The 25187-nt window shown below is 33.5% G+C and overlaps 1 protein-coding gene across 3 annotated transcripts in view; it reads right to left on the reverse strand.

Moving 5' to 3' along the window:
- The window catches only part of SYCP1 (synaptonemal complex protein 1), a gene marked incomplete at both ends in the record, with an annotated part of 166705 nt that overhangs the window by 45970 nt on the left and 95548 nt on the right, over positions 1-25187 (reverse strand). For 2 of the 3 annotated variants that reach the window (XM_081225557.1, XM_081225556.1), the window contains 5 exons: positions 15145-15207; positions 15377-15439; positions 21055-21136; positions 23728-23798; positions 24486-24603. In XM_081225557.1, the coding sequence (XP_081081683.1) occupies positions 15145-15207; positions 15377-15439; positions 21055-21136; positions 23728-23798; positions 24486-24603 (397 nt within the window). Of the gene's footprint in view, positions 1-15144; positions 15208-15376; positions 15440-19197; positions 19261-21054; positions 21137-23727; positions 23799-24485; positions 24604-25187 lie in introns of all 3 variants that reach the window. The other variant, XM_081225555.1, reaches the window with a different exon arrangement.

Genomic DNA, 25187 nt, shown 5'->3' on the forward strand with positions numbered 1-25187 from the left:
ACTCACTCAAGGCCAGGAAGCACAGAGAGTCCCATATAGGATAAACCCAAGGAGGAACATGTCAAAACACATATTAACCAGACTGAAAAAAATTAAATACCAAGAAAAAATTATTAAAAGCAACAAGGAAAAAGTGACAAATAATATACAAGGGAAAACCCATAAGGCTATCAGTTGATTTTTCAGCAGCAACTCTGTAGGCCAGAAGGGAGTGGCAGAATATATTTAAAGTGATGAAAGGGAAAGACCTACAACCAAGAATACTTTACCCAGCAAGGCTCTCATTCAGATTCCAGGGAGAAATCAAAAGCTTTAAAGATAAGCAAAAGTTAAGAGAATTCAGCACTACCAAACCAGCCTTACAAAAAAATGCTAAAAGAACTTCTCTAGGTGGGGGGAAATAAAGAGGCCACAACTAGAAACAAGAAAATCACAAATGGGAAAACTCACTGGTAAAGGCAAACATACAGTAAAAGTAAAACTTCATCTACATACAAATATATCAAAACCAGCAACCGTGAGGAGAGTACAAAAGCAGGAAATGGGAAATGCATTTGAAATTAAGATACCAGCAACTTAAACCAACCTTGTACATATAAAGATTGCTATATCAAAACCTCATGGGAACTGCAAACAAAAAACAATAGAATCACACACAAAGAAGAAAAAGCAACCCAAACACAACACTAAAAGATAGTCATCAAATCACAAGAGAAGAGAACAAAAGAGGAAGGGAAGAAAAATCACCTACAAAAACAAATCCAAAACAATTAAGAAAATGGCAATAAGAACATACATACTGACAATTACCTTAATTGTAAATAGATTAAATGCTCCAACCAAAAGAGGCAGACTGGCTGAAAGAATAAAAAAAAGACCCATATATATGCTAGAAGAGACCCACTTCAGATCTACGGACACATACAGACTGAAAGCAAGGAGATGGAAAAAGGTATTCCATAAAAATGGAAATCAAAAGAAATCTGGAGTAGCAGCACTCATATCAGACAAAATAGACTCTAAAATAATGACTATTACAAGAGAAAAAGAAGGACACTACATAATAACCAAGGGATAAATCCAACAAGATACAATTGTAAATATTTATGCACCCAACATAGGAGCACCTCAATACATAAGGCAAATGCTAACAGCCATAAAAGGGGAAATCGACAGTAACACAATGATAGTAGGGGACTTTAACATCCCACTTTCACCAATGGACAGATCATCCAAAATGAAAATGAATAAGGTAACACAAGCTTTAAATGATACATTAAACAAGATGGATTTAATTGATATTTATACGACATTCCACCTAAAAACAACAGAATACACTGTCTTCTCAAGTGCTCATGGAACAATTCTGCAGTATAGATCATATCTTGGGTCACAAATCAAGCCCTGGAAATTTTAAGAAAATTGAAATCATATCAAGTATCTTTTCCAACCACAAGGCTATGAGACTAGATATCAATTACAGGAAAAAAATCTGTAAAAAATACAAACATATGGAGGATAAACAATACAGTACTAAATAACCAAGAGATCACTGAAGAAATCAAAGAGGAAATCAAAAAATACCTAGAAACAAATGACAATGAAAACACTACGACCCAAAACCTATGGGATGCAGCAAAAGCAGTTCTAAGAGGGAAGTTTATAGCAATACAATCCTACCTCAAGAAACAAGAAATATCTCAAATAAAACCTAACCTTACACCTAAAGCAATTAGAGAAAGAAGAAAAAAAAACCCAAAGTTAGCAGAAGGAAAGAAATCATAAAGATCAGATCAGAAATAAATGAAAAAGAAATGAAGCAAATAGATAAGATCAATAAAACTAAAAGCTGGTTCTTTGAGAAGGTAAACAAAATTGAGAAACCATTAGCCAGACTCATCAAGAAAAAAAGGGAGAAGACTCAAATCAACAGAATTAGAAATGAAAAAGGAGAAGTAACAACTGACACTGAAAAAATACAAAGGATCACGAGAGATTACTACAAGCAACTATATGGCAATAAAATGGACAACCTGTAAGAAACGGACTATTTCTTAGAAAAGCACAACCTTCTGAGACTGAACCAGGAAGAAGTAAAAAATATAAACAGATCAATCACAAGCACTGAAATGGAGATTGTGATTAAAAATCTTCCAAAAAACAGAAGCCCAGGACCAGATGGTTTCACAGGCTAATTCTATCAAACATTTATAGAAGAGCTAAAACCTACCCTTCTCAAACTCTTCCAAAATACAGCAGAGGGAGGAACACTCCCAAACTCATTCTACAAGGCCACCATAACCCTGATACCAAAACCAGACAAAGATGTCACAAAGAAAGAAAACTACAGGCCAAATTCACTGATGAACATAGATGTCAAAATCCTCAACAAAATACTAGTAAACAGAATCCAACAATACTTAAAATGACCATACACCATGATCAACTAGAGTTTATCCCAAGAATGCAAAGATTCCTCAATATATGCAAATCAATGTGATACACCACATTAACAAACTGAAGGATAAAAACCATATGATAATCTCAGTAGATGCAGAAAAAGCTTTTGACAAAATTCAGCACCAATTTATGATAAAAGCTCTCCAGAAAGTAGGCATAGAGGAACCCTACATCAACATAATAAAGGTCATATATGACAAACCCACAGCCAACATGGTCCTCAATGGTGAAAACCTGAAACCGTTTCCTCTAATATCAGGAAGAAGACAAGGTTGCCCACTCTTGCCACTATTATTCAACATAGTTTTGGAAGTTTCAGCCACAGCAATCAGATAAGAAAAAGAAATAAAAGGAATACAAATTGGAAAAGAAGTGAAACTGTCACTGTTTGCAGATGACGTGATACTTACACATAGAGAATCCTAAAGATGCTACCTGAATACTACTAGAGGTAATCAATGAATTTGGTAGAGTAGCAGGATACAAAATTACTGCACAGAAATCTCTTGCATTCCTTTACACTAGTGATGAAAAGTCTGAAAGAGAAATCAAGGAAACACTGCCATTTACCATTGCAACAAAAAGAATAAAATACCTAGGCATAAACCTACCTAAGGAGGCAAAAGACCTGTATGTAGAAAACTGTAAGACACTGATGAAAGAAATTCAAGATGATACCAACAGATGGAGAGATATACTATGTTCCCAGATTGGAAGAATCAACATTGTGAAAATGACTATACTACCCAAAGCAATTTACACATTCAATGCAATCCCTATCAAACTACCAATGGCATTTTTCACAGAACTAGAACAAAAAATTGCACAATTTGTATGGAAACACAAAAGACCCCGAATAGCCAAACAATCTTGAGAAAGAAAAATGGTGCTGGAGGAATTAGGCTCCCGGATTTCAGACTATACTACAAAGCTAAGTAACGAAGACAATACGGTACTGGCACAAAAACAGAAATACAGATCAATGGAACAGGAGAGAAAGCCCAGAGATAAACCCATGTACATATGGTCAACTTACATTTGATAAAGGAGGCAAGAGTATACAATGGAGAAAAGACAGCCTCTTAAATAAGTGGTGCTGGGAAAACTGGACAGCTACATGTAAAAGAATGAAATTAGAACCCTTCCTAACACCATACACAAAATTAAACTCAAAATGGATTAAAGACCTAAATGTAAGGGCAGACAATATAAAACTCTTAGAGGAAAACATAGGCAGTATACTCTATGACATAAATCACAGCAAGATCCATTTTGACCCACCTCCTAGAGAAATGGAAATATGAACAAATGGGACCTAATGAAACTTAAAAGCATTTGCACAGCAAAGGAAACCATAAATATAGACGAAAAGACAACCCTCAGAATGGGAGAAAAGATTTGCAAATGAAGCAACTGACAAAGGATTAAACTCAAAAATATACAAACACCTCATGCAGCTCAATATAAAAAAAGCAAACAACCCAATCCAAAAATGGGCAGAAGACCTAAATAGACATTTCACCAAAGGAGATATACAGATGGCCAAAAAACACATGAAAAGATGGTCAACATCACAAATCATTAGAGAAATGTAAATCAAAACTACAATGAGGTATCACCTCACACCAGTCAGAATGGCCATCATCAAAAAATCTACAAACAATAAGTGCTGGAGAGGGTGTGAAGAAAAAGGAACCCTCTTGCACTGTTGGTAGGAATGTAAATTGATACAGCCACTATGGAGAACAGTATGGAGGTTCCTTAAAAAACTAAAAATACAACTACCATGTGACCCAGCAATCCCACTGCTGGGCATATACCCTGAGAAAACCATAATTCAAAAAGAGTCATATACCACAATGTTCATTGCAGCAATAGCCAGGACATGGAAGCAACCGAAGTGTCCATCAACAGATGAATGGATAAAGAAGATGTGGCACATATATACAGTGGAATATTACTCAGCCATAACAAGAAATGAAATTGAGTTATTTGTAGTGAGGCGGATGGACCCAGAGTCTGTCATACAGAGTGAAGTAAATCAGAAAGAGAAAAACAAATACGTATGCTAACACATAGATATGGAATCTAAAAAACAAAATGGTTCTGATGAACTAGGGGCAGGACAGGAATAAGGACACAGACGTAGAGAATGGACTTGACAACACGGGGAGGGGAATGGGTAAGCTGGGACAAAGTGAGAGAGTAGCACTGACACATGTACACTACCAAATGTAGAACAGATAGCTAGTAGGAAGCAGCTGCATGGCAGAGGAAGATTAGTTCGGTGCTTTGCAACCACCTAGAGGGGTGGGATACCAGGGAGACACATGAGTGAGAGGTTATGGGGATATACGTATGTATATAGCTGACTCACTTTGTTATACAGCAGAAACTAACACAACACTGTAAAGCAATTATACTTCAATAAAGATGTTAAAAAAATAAATAAAATAAAGACTGTTACAAGTGATAAGGAAGAACACTACATAACGATCAAGGGAACAATCCCAGAAGATATAACAATTGTAAAAATATATGCACCCAACATAGGAGCACCTCAATATATAAGGCAAATGCTAACAACCATAAAAGGGGAAATTGACAGTAACACAATAAAAGTGGGGGACTTTAACACCCCACTTATACCAATGGACAGATCATCCAGACAGAAAATCAATAAGGAACCACAGGCCTTAAATGACACATTAGACCATTCAGACTTAACTGATATTTATAAAACATTCTATCCAAAAGCATCAGAATACACTTTCTTCTCAAATGCACACAAAATGTTCTCTAGGATAGATCACATCTTGGACCACAAATCAAGCCTTGGTGAATTTAAGACAATGGAAATCATATCAAGCATCTTCTCCAATCACAACGCTCTGAAATCAGAAATAAATTACAGGAGGGGCTTCCCTGGTGGTGCAGTGGTTAAGAATCCACCTGCCAGTGCAGGGGACATGGGTTTGAGCCCTGGTCTGGGAAGATCCCACATGCCGCGGAGCAACTAAGCCTGTGCACCACAACTACTGAAGCCTGCACTCTAGAGCCCACGTACCACAACTACTGAGCCCACACACCTAGAGCCTGTGCTCCACAACAAAGAGAAGCCACCACAATGAGAAGCCCACGCACCGCAACAGAGTAGCCCCCGCTCACCAAACCTAAAAGAAAGCCTGTGAGCAGCAATGAGAAGCCAAAGCAGCCAAAAATAAAATAAGTAAATAAATAAATATAAATTTATTAAATATAAAAATAAAAGAAAGAAATTACAGGAAAAAACTGTAAAAAACAAACACGAGGAGGCTAAACAATATGTTACTAAACAACCAATGGATCACTGAAGAAATCAAAGAGGAAATCAAAAAATACCTAGAGAAAAATGACAATGAAACATGACAATCTAAAATCTACAGGACACAGGAAAGGCAGTCCTAAGAGGAAAGTTTACAGCAATACAATATTACCTTAGGAAACAAGAAAAATATCAAATAAACAACTTAACCTTATACTTAAAGCAACTAGAGAAAGAAAAACAAACAAAGCACAAAGTTAGTAGAAGGAAAAAAATCATAAAGATCAGAACAGAAATAAATGAAATAGAGACAAAGAAAACAAGATCAATGAAACTAAAAGCTGGTTCCTTGAAAAGATAAATAAAATTGATAAACCTTTAGCCAGACTCATCAAGAAAAAAAGGGAAAGGGCTCAAATCAATAAAATTAGGACATTACTACAAGCAACTACACACCAATAAGATGGACAACCTAGAAGAAATGGACAAATTCTTAGAAGGGTACAATCTCCCAAGACTGAACCAGGAAGAAATAGAAAACATGAACAGACCAATCACAAGTACTGAAATTGAAACTGTGATTTTAAAATTTCCAACAAACAAAAGTCCAGAACCAGATGGCTTCACAGGCAAATTGTATCAAACATTTTGAGAAGAGTTAATACCTATCCTTCTGAAACTCTTCAAAAAAATTGCAGAGAAAGAAACACTCCTAAGCTCATTTTATGAGGCCGCCATCACCCTGATACGAACACCAGACAAAGACACCACAAGAAAAGAAAATTACACACGGATGAACAGAGACACAAAAATCCTCAACAAAATACTAGCAAACTGAATCCAACAAACAATACGTTAAAAGTATCATACACCATGATCAAGTGGGATTTATCCCAGGGATGCAGGATTTTTCAATATATGCAAATCAGTGGGACACACCACATTAACAAACAAGAATAAAAACCGTATGATCATCTCAGTAGATGCAGGAAAAGCTTTTGACAAAATTCAACACCCATTTATGATAAAAGCTCTCCAGAAAGTTGGCATAGAGGGAACCTACCTCAACATAATAAAGGCCATATATGACAAACCTACAGAAACCCTTATTCTCAATGGTGAAAAACTGAAAGCAGTGTATATATGTCCATGCCACTCTCTCACTTTGTCACAGCTTACCCTTCCCCCTCCCCATATCCTCAAGTCCATTCTCTAGTAGGTCATAGCTGATGGGAAGTAGCCGCAAAGCACAGGGAGATCAGCTCGGTGCTTTGTGACCACCTAGAGGGGTGGGATAGGGAGGGTGGGAGGGAGGGAGACACAAGAGGGAAGAGATATGGGAACGTATGTATATGTATAGCTGATTCACTTTGTTATAAAGCAGAAACTAACACACCATTGTAAAGCAATTATAGTCCAATAAAGATGTAAAAAAAAAAAAACTGAAAGCATTTCCTCTAAGATCAGGAACAAGACAAGGATGTCCACTCTTGCCACTTTTATCCAACATAGTTTTGGAAATCCTAGCCATGGAAAACAGAGAAGAAAAAGAAATAAAGGGAATCCATATTGCAAAGGAAAAAGTAAAACTGTCACTGTTTGCAGATGCCATGATACCATACACAGGAAATCCTAAAGATGCTTCCAGAAAACTACTATAGCTCATCAATGAATTTGGCAAAGTTGCAGGATACTAAATTAATACACAGAAATGTTGCATTCCTATACAAATAAATTAATACACAGAAATGTTGCATTCCTATACACTAACAACAAAAGATCAGAAAAAGAAATTGAGGAAACAATCCCATTTACCATCGCATCAAAAAGAATACAATACCTAGGAATAAACCTACCTAAGGAGGCAAAAGACCTGTACTCTGAAAGCTATAAGATGCTGATGAAAGAAATCAAAGATAACACAAACAGATGGAGAAATAGACCACGTGCTTGGATTGGAAGAATCAATGTTGTCAAAATGACTATACTACCCAAGTCAATCTACAGACTCAATGCAACCCCAGCAAATTACCAATGGCCATTTTTACAGAAATAGAACCAAAAAAATTTTTTTTTGTATGGAAACATAAAAGATCCCAAATAGTCAAAGCAATCTTGAGAAAGAAAAATGGAGCTGGAGGAATCAGACGCCCTGACTTCAGACAATACAAAGCTACAATAATCGAAACAGTATAATATTGGCACAAAAACAAAAATATAGCTCAATGCAACAGGATAGAAAGTCCAGAGATAAACTCACGCACCTATGGTGAACTGATCTATGACAAAGGAGGCAAGAATATACAATGGAGAAAAGACAGCCTCTTCAATAACCAGTGCTGGGAAAACTGGACAGCTTTATGAGAAAGAATGAAATTAGAACACTCCCTAACACCATACACAAAAATATACTAAAAATGGATTAAAGACCTAAATGTAAGGCCGGATACTATAAAACTCTTAGAGGAAAACATAGGCAGAACACTCTCTGACATAATTGTAGCAATATCTTTTTGGATCCACCTCCTAGAGTAACTAAAATAAAAATAAACAAATGGGACCTAACTAAACTTAAAAGCTTTGCACAGCAAAGGAAGCCATAAACAAAATGGAAAGACAACCCACAGAACAGGAAAAATATTTGCAAGCAAAATGACTGACAAGGGATTAATCTCCAAAATATACAAACAGCTCACACAGCCCAATATTAAAAAAACAAACAATCCAATCAAAAACTGGGCAGAAGATCTAAATAGACATTTCTCCAAAGAAGATATAAAGATGGCCAAAAGCACATGAAAAGATGGTTAACATCACTTATTACTAGAAAAATGCAAATAAAAACTACCATGAGGTATCACCTCACACCTGTCAGAATGGCCATCCTCAAAAAAATCTACAAACAATAAACAAATGCTGAAGAGGTTGTGGAGAAAAGGGAACCCTCCTACACTGTTGGTTGGAATGTAAATTGGTAAAATGTAAATTGGTACAACCATTATATATATATATATATATATATATATATACACAATACAGTATGCTATATATACATATATTACTGATTCACTTTGCTGTACATGTGAAACTAACACATTGTTAATCAACTATACTCAAATAAAAATTTTTTAAACCACAATGAGATATTACCTCACACCTGTCAGAATGACTATCCTCAAAGACAACAAATAACAAGCATTGATGAGGATGTGGAGAAAAGGGAACCCTCATGCACTGTCAGTAGAAATATAAATTCGTACAGCCACTATGGAAAACAGTATGGAAATTCCTCAGAAAATTAAAAAAGAACACTACCCTATGATGCAGCAATTCCATTTCTGGGTGTTTCTCTGAGGAAAACAAAAACACTAATTCGAAATATATATGTACCCCTATGTTCCTTGTAGCATTATTTACAATAGTCAAGATATAGAAGCAACCTAAGTGTCCATCAACAGATGAATCAATAAAATTTCAACCATTCTTGTAGGTAGGTGTGAGACCTATGTAGTCATACAATGCTCTCTGATTAGTTTCCAGCCTATTTTGAATTTTTAAAGAATACTTGAACTAGGTGCCCCATCTTTTCATTTTGCACTGAGCCCTACATATTATGTGGCTAGTCCTGCTTAGGGGTGTAGTGATATCCCATTGTGATTTTATTTTTATTTCTGTAACTAATAGTGTTAAATATTTCTTCATGAGCTAATCAGTCATTAGTATATTTCCTTTGTGAAGTGTCTATTCAAGTCTTTGCCCACTTTTTAATTTTTATTATGGTAAAATAGCCATAACATAAAATTTACCATTGTAACCTTTCTAAATCATACAGTTCATTTACATGGTTATGCAACCAATCCCCAGAACTCTTTATCTCATAAAACTGAAACTCTATACCTATTATATAATTCCCCACTACCCACCTCCCACAGTCCCTGACAACCACCACTCTCTAGCCCATAAATTTGACAACTCTAGATACCTCACATAAGTAGAATAATATTTGTCTTTTTGTGACTGGCTTCTTTCACTTAGCTTATGTCCCCAAGGTTTATTCATGCTGTAGCATATATCAGAATTTCCTTCTTTCTTAAGGCTGGGTAAAATTTCATTGTATGTATATACCACATATTGTTTGTCTACTCATTAGTCAATGAATGTTGAGTTGCTTCTACCTTTCAGCTATTGTGAATAATGCTGCTAAAAACACGAGTGTATACATATTTCTTTCAGACCCTACTTTCAATTCTTTAGGTATATACACAGAGTGGAATTACCAGATCATATGTTAATTCAATTTTTAATTTTTGAGTAGCCACCAGACTGCTTTCCATAGCAATGGCACCATTTGACATCCCACCAACAGCGTACAAGGATTCCAATTTCTCTACAATTTCACAAACATTTGTTATGTTCTTTTTTTTCTTTAATAGTACCCATCCTAGTGGATGTGAGGTGGCATCTCACTGTGGTTTTGATTTGCATTTTCCTAATGAATAGTGATGTTGAAGATCTTTTCATGTATCTATATACCATTTATACATCTTCTGTGGAAAAATATTTATTCAAGTCCTTTGCCCATTTCCAATCCAGGTTGTTTGTAGTTGTCTTTTGCCAATTTTGAATTGGAATATTTGTCTTTTAGTGTTGAGTTTTAAGAGTTCTTTATATATTCTGGATATATGTTATTTGTCAAACAAATATTTTTGTCAGTATTTTCGCCTTCTTTGTACTTTGCCTATTTTCTTTTTTTTTTTTTTTTTTTTTTTTTTTTTTTTTTTTTTGCGGTACGCGGGCCTATCACTGTTGTAGTCTCTCCCGTCGCGGAGCACAGGCTCTGGACGTGCAGGCTCAGAGGCCATGGCTCACGGGCCTAGCCACTCCGCGGCATGTGGGATCTTCCCGGACCGAGGCACGAACCCATGTTCCCTGCATCGGCAGGCGGACTCTCAACCACTGCGCCACCAGGGAAACCCGCCTATTTTCTTAATGATACCTTTTGATATGCAGAACTTTCAGATTTTGATGAAGTCTAATTTATAATATTTTTATGAATATTGCTAGTTCACTTACTAGTAAACTAGTGACTTTGTAGAAACCTTAGAATTTTCAGTGTAGAAACCTTAGAATTTTCAGTGTAGACCATCACATCGCTTAAGAAGAAACAGTTTTACATATTTACAAACTATATAACTTTATTCCTTTTTCTTGCCTTAATGTACTAGCTAGAACCTCCAGTACAACGTTGAATGGGGTAGTAAGAGCAGACACTGTTCTTGATACTAAAGAGAAAGTATTCAGTCTTTCATCATTAAGTATGATGCTAGCTCTAGGTATTTTATAGGTATTCTGTATTAGACTGATAAAGTCTCCTTTTATACCTAGTTTTGTTGAAAATTTTTTATCAAGAATGAGTGCTGAATTTTGTCAAATGTTTCTCTGCAATCATTGAGCTGATGATATTTTTTTAGTTAATCACTTGATACAGTAAATTACACTGATAGTTTCAAATTTTAAACCTAACTTAAATTTCAAAAACCCCCACTTATTCAATGTAATATGGTTTTAATATATTGCTAGATTATATTTACTGGTATTTTGTTAAGCGTTTTATGTCTCTATAAAGGATACTGGTCTGTAATTTTTTTTCTTGTAATATCTTTATCACGATTTTGTATCAAACAACTAGTTGGGAATTGTTTCCCCTCTTCTATTTCTTGAAAGAATTTGTAGAACACTGGCATTATTTCTTCCTGAAGTGTGTGTTAGAATTCACCTGAGAACTTCCAGATCAGGATTTTCTCTAGGAGATTTTTTTTTGAATTTTATTTAATTTTTTTATACAGCAGTTTCTTATTAGTTATCTATTTTATACATATTGGTGTATATATGTCAATCCCAATCTCTCAATTCATCCCACCACACCACCACCCCCCACTTCCCCCCTTGGTGTCCATACGTTTGTTCTCTACATCTGTCTCTATTTCTGCCCTGCAAACCGGTTCATCTGTACCATTTTTCTGGATTCCACAAATATGCGTTAATATATGATATTTGTTTTTCTCTTTCTGACTTGTTTCACTCTGTATGACAGTCTTTAGGTGCAACCACATCTCTACAAATGACCCAATTTCGTTCCTTTTTATGGATAAGTAATATTCCATTGCATATATGTACCACATCTTCTTTATCCATTCGTCTGTCAGTGGGCACTTAGGTTGCTTCCATGACCTTGTTATTGTAAACAGTGCTGCAATGAACACTGGGGTGCATGTGTCTTTCTGAATTATAGTTTTCTCTGGGTATATGCCCAGTAGTGGGATTGCTGGGTCACATGGTAGTTCTATTTGTAGTCTTTCTAGGAACTTCCATACTGTTCTCCATAGTGGCTGTATCAATTTACATTCCAACAAACAATGTAAGAGGGTTCCCTTTTCTCCACACCCTCTCCAGCATTTGTTTGTAGATTTTTTTGATGATGGCCATTCTGACCGGTGTGAGGTGATATCTCATGGTAGGTATGATTTGCATTTCTCTAATAATTTGTGATGTTGGGCATCTTTTCATGTGCTTTTAGCCATCTGTATGTCTTCTTTGGAGAAATGTCTATTTAGATCTCCTGCCCATTTTTTGATTGGGCTGTTTGTTTTTTTGATATTGAGCTGCATGAACTGTTTATATATTTTGGAGATTAATCCTTTGTCTGTTGATTTGTTTGCAAATATTTTCTCCCATTCTGAGGGCTGTCTTTTTGTCTTGTTTATAGTTTCCTTTGCTGTGCAAAAGCTTTTAAGTTTCATTAGGTCCCATTGATTATTTTTGTTTTTATTTCCATTACTCTAGGAGGTGGGTTAGAAAAGATCTTGCTGTGATTTATGTCATAGAGTGTTCTGCCTATGTTTTCCTCTAAGTGTTTTATAGTGTCCGGTCTTACATATAGGTCTGTAATCCATTTGGAGTTTATTTTTGTGTATGGTGTTAGGGAGTGTTCTAATTTCATTCTTTTACATGTAGCTGTCCAGTTTTCCCAGCACCACTTATTGAAGAGGCTCTCTTTTCCCCATTGTATATCCTTGCCTCCTTTGTCATAGATTAGTTGACCATAGGTGCGTGGGTTTATCTCTGGGCTTTCTATCCTGTTCCATTGATCTATATTTCTGTTTTTGTTCCAGTGCTACATTGTCTTGATTACTATAGCTTTGTAGTATAGTCTGAAGTCAGGGCATCTGATTCCTCCAGATCCATTTTTCTTTCTCAAGATTGCTTTGGTTATTCGCGGTCTTTTGTGTCTTTATACAAATTTTAAGATTTTTTTCTTCTAGTTCTGTGAAAAATGCCATTGGTAGTTTGATAGGGATTGCACTGAATCTGTAGATTGCTTTGGGTAGCATAGTCATTTTCACAATATTGATCCTTCCAATCCAAGAACATGGTATATCTCTTCTCTAGGAGATTTTTGATGACAAATTCAATTTCCCTGATATATGCCTCTTCAGATGTACTGTTTCATCTTGTGTCAGTTTTTAGGAAGTTAGGTTTTCCAAGAAACTTGCCCATATATACAATGGAATATTACTCAGCCATAAAAAGGAATGAAATTGGGTCATTTGCAAAGACGTGGATGGACCTAAAGACTGTCATACAGAGTGAAGTAAGTCAGAAAGAGAAAAACAAATATCGTATATTAACGCATATATGTGGAATCTAGAAAAAAATGGTACAGATGAGCTGGTTTGAAAAGCTGAAACAGAGACACAGATGTAGAGAACAAACGTATGGACAGCAAGGGGGAAAGTGGGGGTGGGGGTGGGGGTGGCGGTGGGAAGAATTGGGAGATACATATGTATGCTAATATGTATAAAATCGATAACTAATAAGAATCTGCTGTATAAAAAAAGTTAAATTTAATTAAATTTTAAAACAAAAGAAATTTGCCCATTTCATCTAAGTTTCAAATTTATTGATATAATGTTGTCCATGACATTCCTTTGTTATCCTTTTAATATTTACAGTATCTATATGGTAATGTCCTATTTTATTCCTGCCTTCAGTGAATTTTACTTTCTCTCCTTTTGTAATCAACCCTGCTAGGGGCTTATCAATTTTATTAATATTTTCAAAGAATCAACTTTTGATTTCATTAATTTTTGTCTTTCTCTCTCTTATTTCTTTGATCTCTCTTTTCATTTTTATTATTTCCTTTGGTCTACTTTCTACGGGTTTCATTTGCTCACCTCTTTTCAGTATCTGGATGAAAACCTAGGTCATTTCTCCTTTTCTAAAATAAACATTATTTATAAATTTCCCTACAAGAACTGCTTCAGTTGCATCCCACAAATTTTGGCATATTGTATTTCTATGATCATTCCATTTAAAATAATTTCTAAATTTCCTTGTGATTTCTTCTTTGGTCCATGAGTTATTTACTAGTATAATGCTTAATTTCCAAATATTTAGGCTTTTCCAGATATCCTATGGTTACTTATTTGTAATTTAATTCTGTTGTAGTGAGAGAATATACTCTATAAGACTTTAATATTTTTAAATGTATGGCCCAGCATATGGTCTATCTTGGTAAACAACCTATGTGCACTTCAAAAGAATTTACAGTTGTAGCTATAATGTTCTACAAATGTCAATTAAGTCAAGGTAGTTAATAGTGTTGTTCAAATTTTGTATATTCTTACCAATTTTCTTCTAGTTGCATCAATTGCTGAAAGAGGGCTATTACAACCCCCAAATATAATAATGAAATTATCTATTTCTCATTTTAGTTTTTTAAGTTTTTACTTCACATATATTGAAGCTCTGCTATTAAGAACAAATACTTTCATGACTGTTATATCTTCCTGATGAACTGATACCTTTATCATTATCAAATGCCCCTTAGGATCTCTGATAATACTCCTTGTATTTCAATCTATTTTATGTGTTATAAAAATTGTCATTCCAGCTTTTCTATGCTTACTGTTTGTATAGTATATGCCATATCTTTTTCCATATTTTTACTTCAACTTCCTTTTATCTTTATATTTAATAAAGTGTGTCTCTTACAGGGAGCATATAGTGTGGCCTTGACTTTTTTATCCAGACTAATAAGTCCAAGGCTCCACCCCAAACCTACTCAAGCTCAATTTTCAATGTATGGGTAAGGAATATGAAGACATATATATACACACATGTACATATATTCTAAGATGCTTAGATGATTTTAACATAGATAAACCAAAGATGTGCACTCTACTACAACTAAAAGGATTGATCCCCACAATCTCAAAAGATAATGATTGAAAATAATTGCTACAAATAAAGGGCTTAAAATTCCTAAATTCTCATCTATGTGTTAGTATTTTTAAAACAAAAATAAGGATTCCAAATACCTTTATCTCATAAACATTCAGTTGCTTGCTTTCTGCCGTACTCTTTTTTTTTAAGGCCTTATTCTGTTAAAAGTTAAAAATAAAGAATTATGTTTAATATCAAAGTGATTCAAACTTGCACTGTTACTGACTTAGACTAAAATTACTAACGTAAAGGAAAGCATTATTCTCTAAAACTGTAGTGAAAACATAGATTTTTTTTAATAGTTTTATTTTGAGAATCAGTACATACCTCCTGCTGGAGTTCTTCAATAATCTTGCTTTTATTTTCAACTTGTTTCCTTAAATTGTTACACTAAAAAATCAAGAGAAATTTAAAATATTTTGTTCAATATTCCAGTCAAAATAAATAATTTCAAACTAACCAAACTATTAGCATAGAGATCACTTCAAAAATCACGTCATTAAATAATTCCATTAATGTCAAAAATTATGTGAAGAAATACAAATTTTAATAGATTATCTCAGTACAAATTTGAAAATCTTAAAATGTCTTAATCTACTTAAAGAACACATGAATTCAATTACTTTAAGGGAAAAGTACCTTTTACTCAATCCCATACAGAGGGCTGAATTATATAATTAATTGGATTTTGGAAAGCCAGCCAGAGGATTAACTATAATTTGTCTTCTTTCTTATTCATTATTCCCCATTTATCATTTATGAGATCTCTTTTACTTATTATATTTGGGGAAGGGGAATAATATAATACTCTATCTCCTCTATAATACTCTATCTCCTCCTAAATACATTCTAATTCCTCTTACAGAAATACCATCTAAATCATTTTTTTAATATCTCACTTTGAGGGACTATTTCACCTGGCTACACATGTAGAAGTGGATGAAGAGGTACTAGCCCAAGAAATATATGGAGTGCCATAAAAGCAGCACAGATTTCTAAAGGGTCCTAAAACATCACAGATATATAAGCTGTTCTAATTTCCATCAAAGTAGAAAGAAAATCCAACGGGAAAAAATTTTAATATCCACGATTAGCACAAAATGCTGTGTTAAATATTTTTCTTGAAACACTCATATGTAGTCATAGTCAGCAACTATTCTGAAACTGAATAAGGTATGATACTTAGGTTTACAAGTGATTTATTTTATCTAAATTTTAATGTGCACCATCCCCCTCAACGGTCTATTTCAGAAAACTCAAAAGAAAACTGAAGAAGAAAAGCCATAGAAAAGTGAGAAACATTTTACTCATTATCATGCCAATTGGCAGGTATAAACATATTAGGTGAAACTATTTGTGTATACAATTTTTATTTATTAAAAAATCAAAGACTTCCATTTTTGACAGAAAAATCACCTAGATACTCTGAACAAATTTCCTGATAAAAATAATTTCAAACTAAATGTCTAAAAAGTAAGGAATCTGCCTACTTGAAATTACAACTTTAAAGTGTAGTAATAGTAGGTTTGGGGCTAGCATGAAAGGCAGCATTTGGCCTACAGGTATCTGCTGAACCTACCTAGGGTAAAAGAGATAGGAGATAAAACTCAGAGCTCACTAAAGGTAGAGAATCCAATAAGAGAACCCTGCATAAAGTCACAAACTCAAAGGACTACCTAGTCAGTGAAAGTGTAAACAAGAAATAAATCTGCCACACTGAAGGGTACAGTAAGGAAACTTGTCTGTCTTGACCCTGGTATGAAAACTGTCCTGAAAATTTGTAGCCACGAAGTGGCCTTATACTGGGGAGGAGAGCGGGGCGGTCATTTAGAGCTGGATTCATGCTATCTCTATAATCTCAAAAAACTTCAACTGGAGAATTTACTTTAAAATGGGCTCCTCATTAGTAGTGGCCCCAAGAAAATCTTTCTGGGAGGATACCAATTTCAACACAAGCCTCAAAGAATTACCACAGGTGAAAAACCAAGGAATCAAAAAACATAAATAAGGCTCAAAGAATAAAAAGTCAGCAGAAAGAACAAAGAGCAAAATCAGACCTGAAAAAGATTCAGATATTGATATTATCAGACAAAGAATATCATATTAAAATATATTAAATATTTTTTAAAATTAAAGACTTGAAACTATGAAAAAGAAATGAGAGACCATAAAAGACAATTGAGCAGATTTTTTAAAGAACTAATTAAAACTTCAGTAATAAAAAATGTAATTAAAATTTAAAACTCAATAGACAGGAAAATAGTTTACTTCTTGGCCTTACCACATGAATGCTGAACAAATTTTTAAAATATCAGTTTGAAGTATCACCAGATTATTAACTTTGCCCCAAAAAGCACATGTTTTATGTATTTCTCCGTTCTTCAGACCATCAAAACTTATTCCCTTGACCCTGAGAAAACCATAATTCAAAAAGAGTCATGTACCAAAATGTTCATTGCAGCTCTATTTACAATAGCCAGGAGATGGAAACAACCTAAGTGTCCATCATCGGATGAATGGATAAAGAAGATGTGGCACATATATACAATGGAATATTACTCAGCCATAAAAAGAAACAAAATTGAGCTATTTGTAATGAGGTGGATGGACCTAGAGTCTGTCATACAGAGTGAAGTAAGTCAGAAAGAGAAAGACAAATACCATATGCTAACACATATATATGGAATTTAAGGGAAAAAAATGTCATGAAGAACCTAGGGGTAAGACAGGAATAAAGACACAGACCTACTAGAGAATGAACTTGAGGATATGGGGAGGGGGAAGGGTAAGCTGTGACAAGGCGAGAGAGTGGCATGGACATTAAATAAATAAATAAATAAATAAATAAATAAATAAATAAACTTATTCCCTTGAGAGTTAATATTGATGATCATATTTTTCTGCTACTCAGTTTTTCCTAAAAAAACTATCTTTATAACTGACATTACTACATATCATAAAAACCATCTTTATAACTGTAATTATGACAGTTCAAAAAATATGTATATTTTACTAAAAGGGTAATGACATCAGATCTATCAACTCTGTCATTTTGACTGGCCCATCTCACTGTCCCTTATTTCTGAATAAACTAATGAAAATTAAAGTAACTTAAGTTTTCAATCCTTTTAAATTTAAATAATATCCAAATTTAGGACTAATTAATATATTTGGTGGAATACCCAGAAATTCTTGAAAAGATTTTAAACTATTACAGTTATTTTTAAGTCAAATAATTCATGTACAAAAAATCAAAGAATTTTATTCACCAAAATTCTAGGTAGAAGAAAATAGTGTAATTATTAGAGGTCGGAGCTTCAGAAAGTGAACTATGCTTTCCAAAGGACTACTCACTGACTCACTATACAGAAAGTCAAGTTTAAGACAAGTGTGTGGTGAAGGGCAGAGAAGGGAAAAGTGAATTGGTATTACCAGCCAGGCAGTAAAAACATTTCACATAAAGAAAGCAGAAATTTTTCTGCAGCTCCCTTGATTATAAGAATTGGAGAGATATCTAAGAGTGATTTTTAAAAGCATCTTGCCACTCTAAAGATATCCACAACAAATGCAGCTGCTAAGAGGATGAAATTTGGGGAAAGGGAAGAGATAGCTAAAGAGCAGTTTAATGAAGCTTTGCTCTTTGAAGCATTATGCAAAAACTCCTAATCCCAGAGCCTCTTCAAAGAAACCTGTAGTAAAAATCCTATACTATTCCTCGGGGAGGGGGAAGGGTAAGCTGGGACAAAGTGAGAGAGTGGCATGGACTTATATATACTACCAAATGTAAAATAGATAGCTAGTAGGAAGCGGCCGCATAGCACAGGGCATTCAGCTCGGTGCTTTGTGACCACCTAGAGGGGTGGGATAGGGAGGGTGGGAGGGAGACACAAGAGGGAGGAGATATGGGCATATATGTATATGTATAGCTGATTCACTTTGTTATAAAGCAGAAACTAACACACCATTGTAAAGCAATTATACTCCAATAAAGATGTTTAAAAAAAATCCTATACTATTCCTGAAAGCCTTCAAAGTGGAATTGAGATTTCTTTGTACAGGACAATGTAAAGGTTGGCCCTAAAGAATCTAGCCATACATATTTTGTTACAAAGTCTCTATTCCTAAATATTTTTCACATTTGATAATACCTTGTTTTCTAATATCTTCATTTGTTTATCTTTTTTTACAACTTCACATCCAAAGCTTCGAGCCTAAAAAACATTATTTGACATCAGATTTTTAAAAAATGTTAACAGAATTTCTATTTTCTGAGTATCTTTTAGATATGGAATTATAAAGCTTAGTCTTATATTTCTACAAAAACATTTATCAGCTCTCCCAGTTTAGTTCAGTAACCTTTTTTAAAAAAGAAATTCTTTTTGTGTCTATATGTCAATGTTCATTATTCTTAGCATAGTAGTGCTTTACAATATTTTATTAGCTTTCCCAGTTTATACTGAGTTTTTTTAAACTATATATAAATGTTTATAATCTGTTAAATATGTCTTTCACAAACATTTGTTAAACTGAACTTTGTAACAATCCAATGATATAGAAAAGTAGGTATCATTATCCCGACTTTAGATATGAGAAAACAAAGGCTCAGATAAACTATGTATGAAATAATAAATGTCTGAACTAACGTAGTGGATTGGAATAAAAGCAGAGTGTAATGAATTTCAATGTCAGGCAAAATATCCAAGAAATATTTGCAATTTGAATTCATCTCTCCACTCTCATCTCCTCACCTCTCATCTTTCCCTCCTCTCTCCACTCTCACCACTATCTTAAACTCCACCTTTCAGCCCAAATAAACTTTGTCTAGTTGCTTAAATATGACGGACTCTCTCATACTTCATATACAGTGTGTGTATGTGTATGTGTGTATGTGTGTGTGTGTGTGTTTGTAACTTGGAATACTCTTCTCCCTGATATACTTGTGCCCACACCTCTGCCTTCCACTAATTCCTATTAATCAGAGGTTTCAAAATGAATGTTGCTTCTTCCAGGAAGCTTGTCCTGACTCAAGTTTAGATAGATGCCCTTTCCATGGGCTCCAACAGCAATTACGTAGAAGACCTATGTTTTGATCTGGCCAGCATCCTTTCTTGGAAAGACTCTTCCAGTGGAAATTTCACAGTAATCCTGCTTAGTTCATAAAGCTTGATGGGGACTGATATGTCTCCAAGGATGGCAATGCAGCTCAGACTTAGACAGATTACTCTAACTGCAATGAATGGCTCAGGTATAAGTGAGCTAAACTATGCCAGAGTCTTCTCTAAGATTTTTTTCAGAGCTTTCAAGACTATTTTTTATAGCCTTCCAACTTATTCCAGTGCCTTTCACTGCTCCCTATTCCATTCTTAAAAATTAAAAATGTTACTTGTCTAGTGAAAAAACTTAATTGGATCACTATTGTCCACCAAAACAAATTAAAACCAAACTTAGCACCCAGAACAGTGCCTGGCACATCGTAGGTAGTCAAAAATATTTGTGGAATGAATGAAAAAACACAGTCAAGGCTTTCACAATCTGGGTTGATCAACACAATCTATTTTGGCACCCTTTTCTCCCTCTATGTATGTTATATACTATAATCACGTCACATACTTTATACTACTCCACTTCCGTGAATAATCTTCCCTAAAAGCCTTATTCCTATCTCAACTCTTTGAAATCATTTCCACCAATCCACAACACAAATTTATTAATCAATATCAGTATACTTCATATTACTAAAGCATGAGACTTTTATTTAGCCTAAAATATAAATCAACATTTATAAATGCTCACTATTTAAAGAAATTTAGAATCATGCCACAATTTCCTCTAGATATAAACCACATAAGCAAAATAACCCAACGTGGCCCCTACTTTTAAGATCAATAGCCTACAACAGCCCTTGGCCCACTAATTATTTATACAAGAGTATACATTTTTTGACACGTGGTATTGCTTTTACGATTTAAAATTTGTGCTAGAACCTTTTATTAAATACAACATACCTTTTCTTCACTCTTGTCCAATTTACATTTAACTTCATCTCCTTTCTGTTTTAGTTCTTCTTTCACAGATTCCAGTTCATTCCTTAAAGAAATGGAAGAGTGACATTGTAATAAAATCTATATTTTCATTTTACTCCCTTTCTGGAATTCCTAAAATGGTCGACTATTTAATTTTTTGTTGGTTTATATTTCCATTTTGTTTGATAATTTTTCATGCATTAATGTCAATAAGCACAATTCTACTCCTACATTTAAATTAATTTATACATTTATTTTGAAATTACTTAGATCTTTATAGCCATTTTTCCATAAAAAAAGAAACTCCTAGATAGGAAAACTTATTTCTTATTTAAGTCAAGATTTCACTTTACTGTTTTCTTAGTCATAAATTAGTCATCATTCTAAGACATAGTCATAATGTTGTACAGATAAATTAGGGACATACATACCAGTGATTTTAAAGAAGAACTACATGACTGAGATATTTGCATATACCTGTATCCTTATATACGTACAGAGTATCTCTGGAAACTTACGCAAGAAACCATGGTACCTCTGGGGAGGGAAACTGGATATCAGGAAGACAAAAGGCAAGCAAAACAGTTTTCTTTCCCCATGTCCCTTTGTCCTTTTGATTTTTATACCACATGCATGTATTATCCTTTCAAACTTTTTTCAATTTAAAATCTGTCTGTTGCATATGAAAACAATGGTGTTTTGTCTCAGAAGGATATTTAAAGCTATTAATAATTGTAGACTCTCTTGTTACTACAACTGATATGTTACTGGGTCTAATATAAATGCATGGAATAGTATTCAATCACGTGGAATAACTTGGCCTTGTAAGAACTGAATCTAGGATGTTTACTCTTCAACTGAGTTTAAAATTTTTAATTGGCATATTCTTACTTTTCCTAAATATATTTTTATTTACAGTTCTATAAGTCCATAGAGTAGGCAGATGTACAAAAAGATATTATCCAAACAACTTGAATTCTCTTAAATTAAAAGCAGCCTTTCCCTAAAAAATATCTTCACTTTTTATCCCCAAAATGTACAGCGGCTTAATCACAGATTTAATCTATAGATAACCGTTACTTCTGAAGAAGAAAAGTAAACATAAAGGACAAAAGTAATCTTTAGAAGCATAGTAAAAGATGACTTTCCAAATATGGAAAACGGTTAAGTGCCAGGCACTGTGCTCAGCACTTTATTCACATTTCCTCATGTAATGCCCAGACAGTCCTATGAGGGAGATATATTAGGTCTAAGGAAATATCAAATAATTTACAATAGCTAAGTTTTAATGACCACATTCTTTAATCAAACAAATCAAAACTTAATACATCAGAATGTGAGTACAAACAAGAGCCCCCAAATATTTGGAAATCGTCTAAATTACTAATGGATTAAAAGGAAACTTAAAATACAAAAACAGATTATTTAGAAAATAATAAACATGAAAACACAGCATATCAAAAACCAGGTCACAGATCTACAGTAGTGTTAGAAAGTAAATTGATACCTTGAAATGTTTTTCATTATTTGAAAAAGAAAAAGATAAACCAAATATCAATATATTGATTTTTAAATATATCAGTTTTTAAAGTAACTAAAGAAAATATTAATATTTGATTGCAGGCAGGAAAAAGATTTGTAAGTATAAAAGCAATGGGAAAAAGGAAAGAGATTTAATACAAAATTTAAAAAAAAAAACTTCTGTATAACAAAATAATTACCCAAAGTGAAAGGAAAACAACAGGTTAGGGGAAATATGTACTTTAAATAAAATAAGATAATGGATTAATATGTTTTTTAAAGCTTAAATAAATGAGTAAGAAAATAATCAAGATATCAAAATATTAGTGGGCAAGAGGTATAAGCAATTTACAAAGAAGAAACTCTAGCAAACACACATGAAAAATTCCAAAGCTTACCCCAAACATGAAAATTATAAATCATAAGAACTATGAGTTGTTTCTACCTGTTATATTATCAAATAAATTAATGATAATATCCAAAAGTAATTAAAACATTTGGAACCAGCATTTTCATAAAATATTGGTTGTATTTCATGGTTTACAACTGATAAAACATATTAGAAACCATTGGTCTATAAAAAGTAATTGAAATAATTATTCCTATGACTCAATAAATTCACACTGGAAATTTATCCTATAAGAAAAAAGTCTCTATGTCCCAAAATGTTTACTACAGTATTCTTTATGATAGTGAAAAACTGGAAAATGTAAATATCCAAATTAAAATATTGTTATATCCACTTGACTGACTGGCATACAAGCATTAAAATAGATGATTGTGAAAACAACTAGAAACATAGATAATGTTTAAAGTAATATTAAATTTTTTAAATATCTCTTCTAAATTTTTTGGCATATGACTAGTATACTTTCTTAAATAAATATTAAATATTAGAAAGTTTATGATACTTTAAAATTAATTTCTACATCTAATATCATTATTTCAAACTAAGTATAAAATAGACATTATTATAATTTTATTTTTAAGCAGGATTCCAAAGCAATGATTTAAGTCTAATTTTTTATTTTATACTATATTCAACATAAGATTAATCTAAATTAACTACAACAAGTTAATAGAAAAGAAATACTATTTTGGGCCAGTCAAAAAAGGCCAATGCATTAGTCTTGCCTCAGTTGTATTTCTGTCTCTTCCAGATTTTCTATTTGTTTCAACATCCTTTCTTCTTGCTTTTTGCTGTTCTAAAGAAATAATCAGTGTGGTTTGTATTAATTATTTTGTTTCAACAAAAATAAAATTGAAATTAATATTCAAGACCTTTATCTGTCTTAAAATTCATTTAGTTATATATAAAGCAAGAGAATGGGTTATTTAACTTATACAGTTCCACACTAGTTTTCCAGCCTTACTCTATTCCCCAAACAAGTCTTACTTGCTGTTTCCTAGTGATACTTTGATACTTGTGTCCTTTGTTCATATTGTTATGGCTTCAAGGAATGCTTTTCCCCTCACTGCTACTGACTGAACTGATAATTATTCATTTTTTAAGGCAAAAATCAATGCTGTATTCTCTCTGAAGCCTTCTCTTTCTCTTTCCCCAAGGCAGAAGTGATCCTGTGAACTGTGATAACACTTTGTCCCCCAAACAATACATATGATATACTATTTTAAGCTATTTGAGCATTTATTTTTTTATTCAGTCATAAACTAAAGAGGAATGATATTTTATTCATCATTGTATGCATATTATTACTAACCTCAATATGCATATTTTTCTTCTAAAACAAAGTATTTAGAAGAAAAAGAGAATCAGATAATCTAAAATAATCAGACTTTTAAAGCTGGAAGAAACTTTAGAGGTAATCTATTCTAACCCCTTAATTTTACAGTAAGAAAACTAAGTCACTGGGACTTTCTTTTCAACTCACATTAATATCTTCTTGCTGTTTCTTGAGTTCTAGGGCCATATCCCTTGTTTCTTGTGCTAGTTCTTTGTTTTCCAGTGAAAGCCTTTGGCAGCTTGCAGTTAGTTCAGTATTCTTAAGCCTGTTTTTTAAAAAGCATGTCATACCAAAATATTTACATATAAAATTATATGATGTGGAATTTTATCCAAAATAATCTTAGGGGAAAGAAAGGAAGTGCTGGGGCTACAAATGAAATAAGATTGGCCATTAGTTAAAAATTTTTGAAGCTGGGTGATAGGTATATGCTGGTTCATTACAATATTCCCCCTTAACGTTGTATATATTTGAAAATTTTCTATAGTAAGTTTTTCAAGATGTTACATATTTCCTTGCATATTCTCCATACTGTTCATCTTTCCACAAATTTTGAAAAGTATTTATTTTTTTCATATAATATTTTCTTTCTAGTAGACTGTCTCTTAGAAACTGTTTCAAATTTCTGATGATTTAATAGTACATGAGACATTAACTATTTTTAATTAAAATATTTTCATTAAAATAAATAAAACTTTGTGCACATGCACAACACTTAAACTGCTCTTACAAGGTCTCAAATATTCTACATTGGAAGAGAGATTACTGCTGTTACTGGTTGCAGCCAGGATCAATTTTAAATGAGGGAAGGGGAGTGTGTGGCTGGCTCTATGGAATGACTTCAGAAGC

The sequence above is a fragment of the Mesoplodon bidens genome (genome assembly GCF_964165515.1).
Source record: "Mesoplodon bidens genome assembly, chromosome: 2".
Lineage (NCBI taxonomy): Eukaryota > Metazoa > Chordata > Mammalia > Artiodactyla > Ziphiidae > Mesoplodon > Mesoplodon bidens.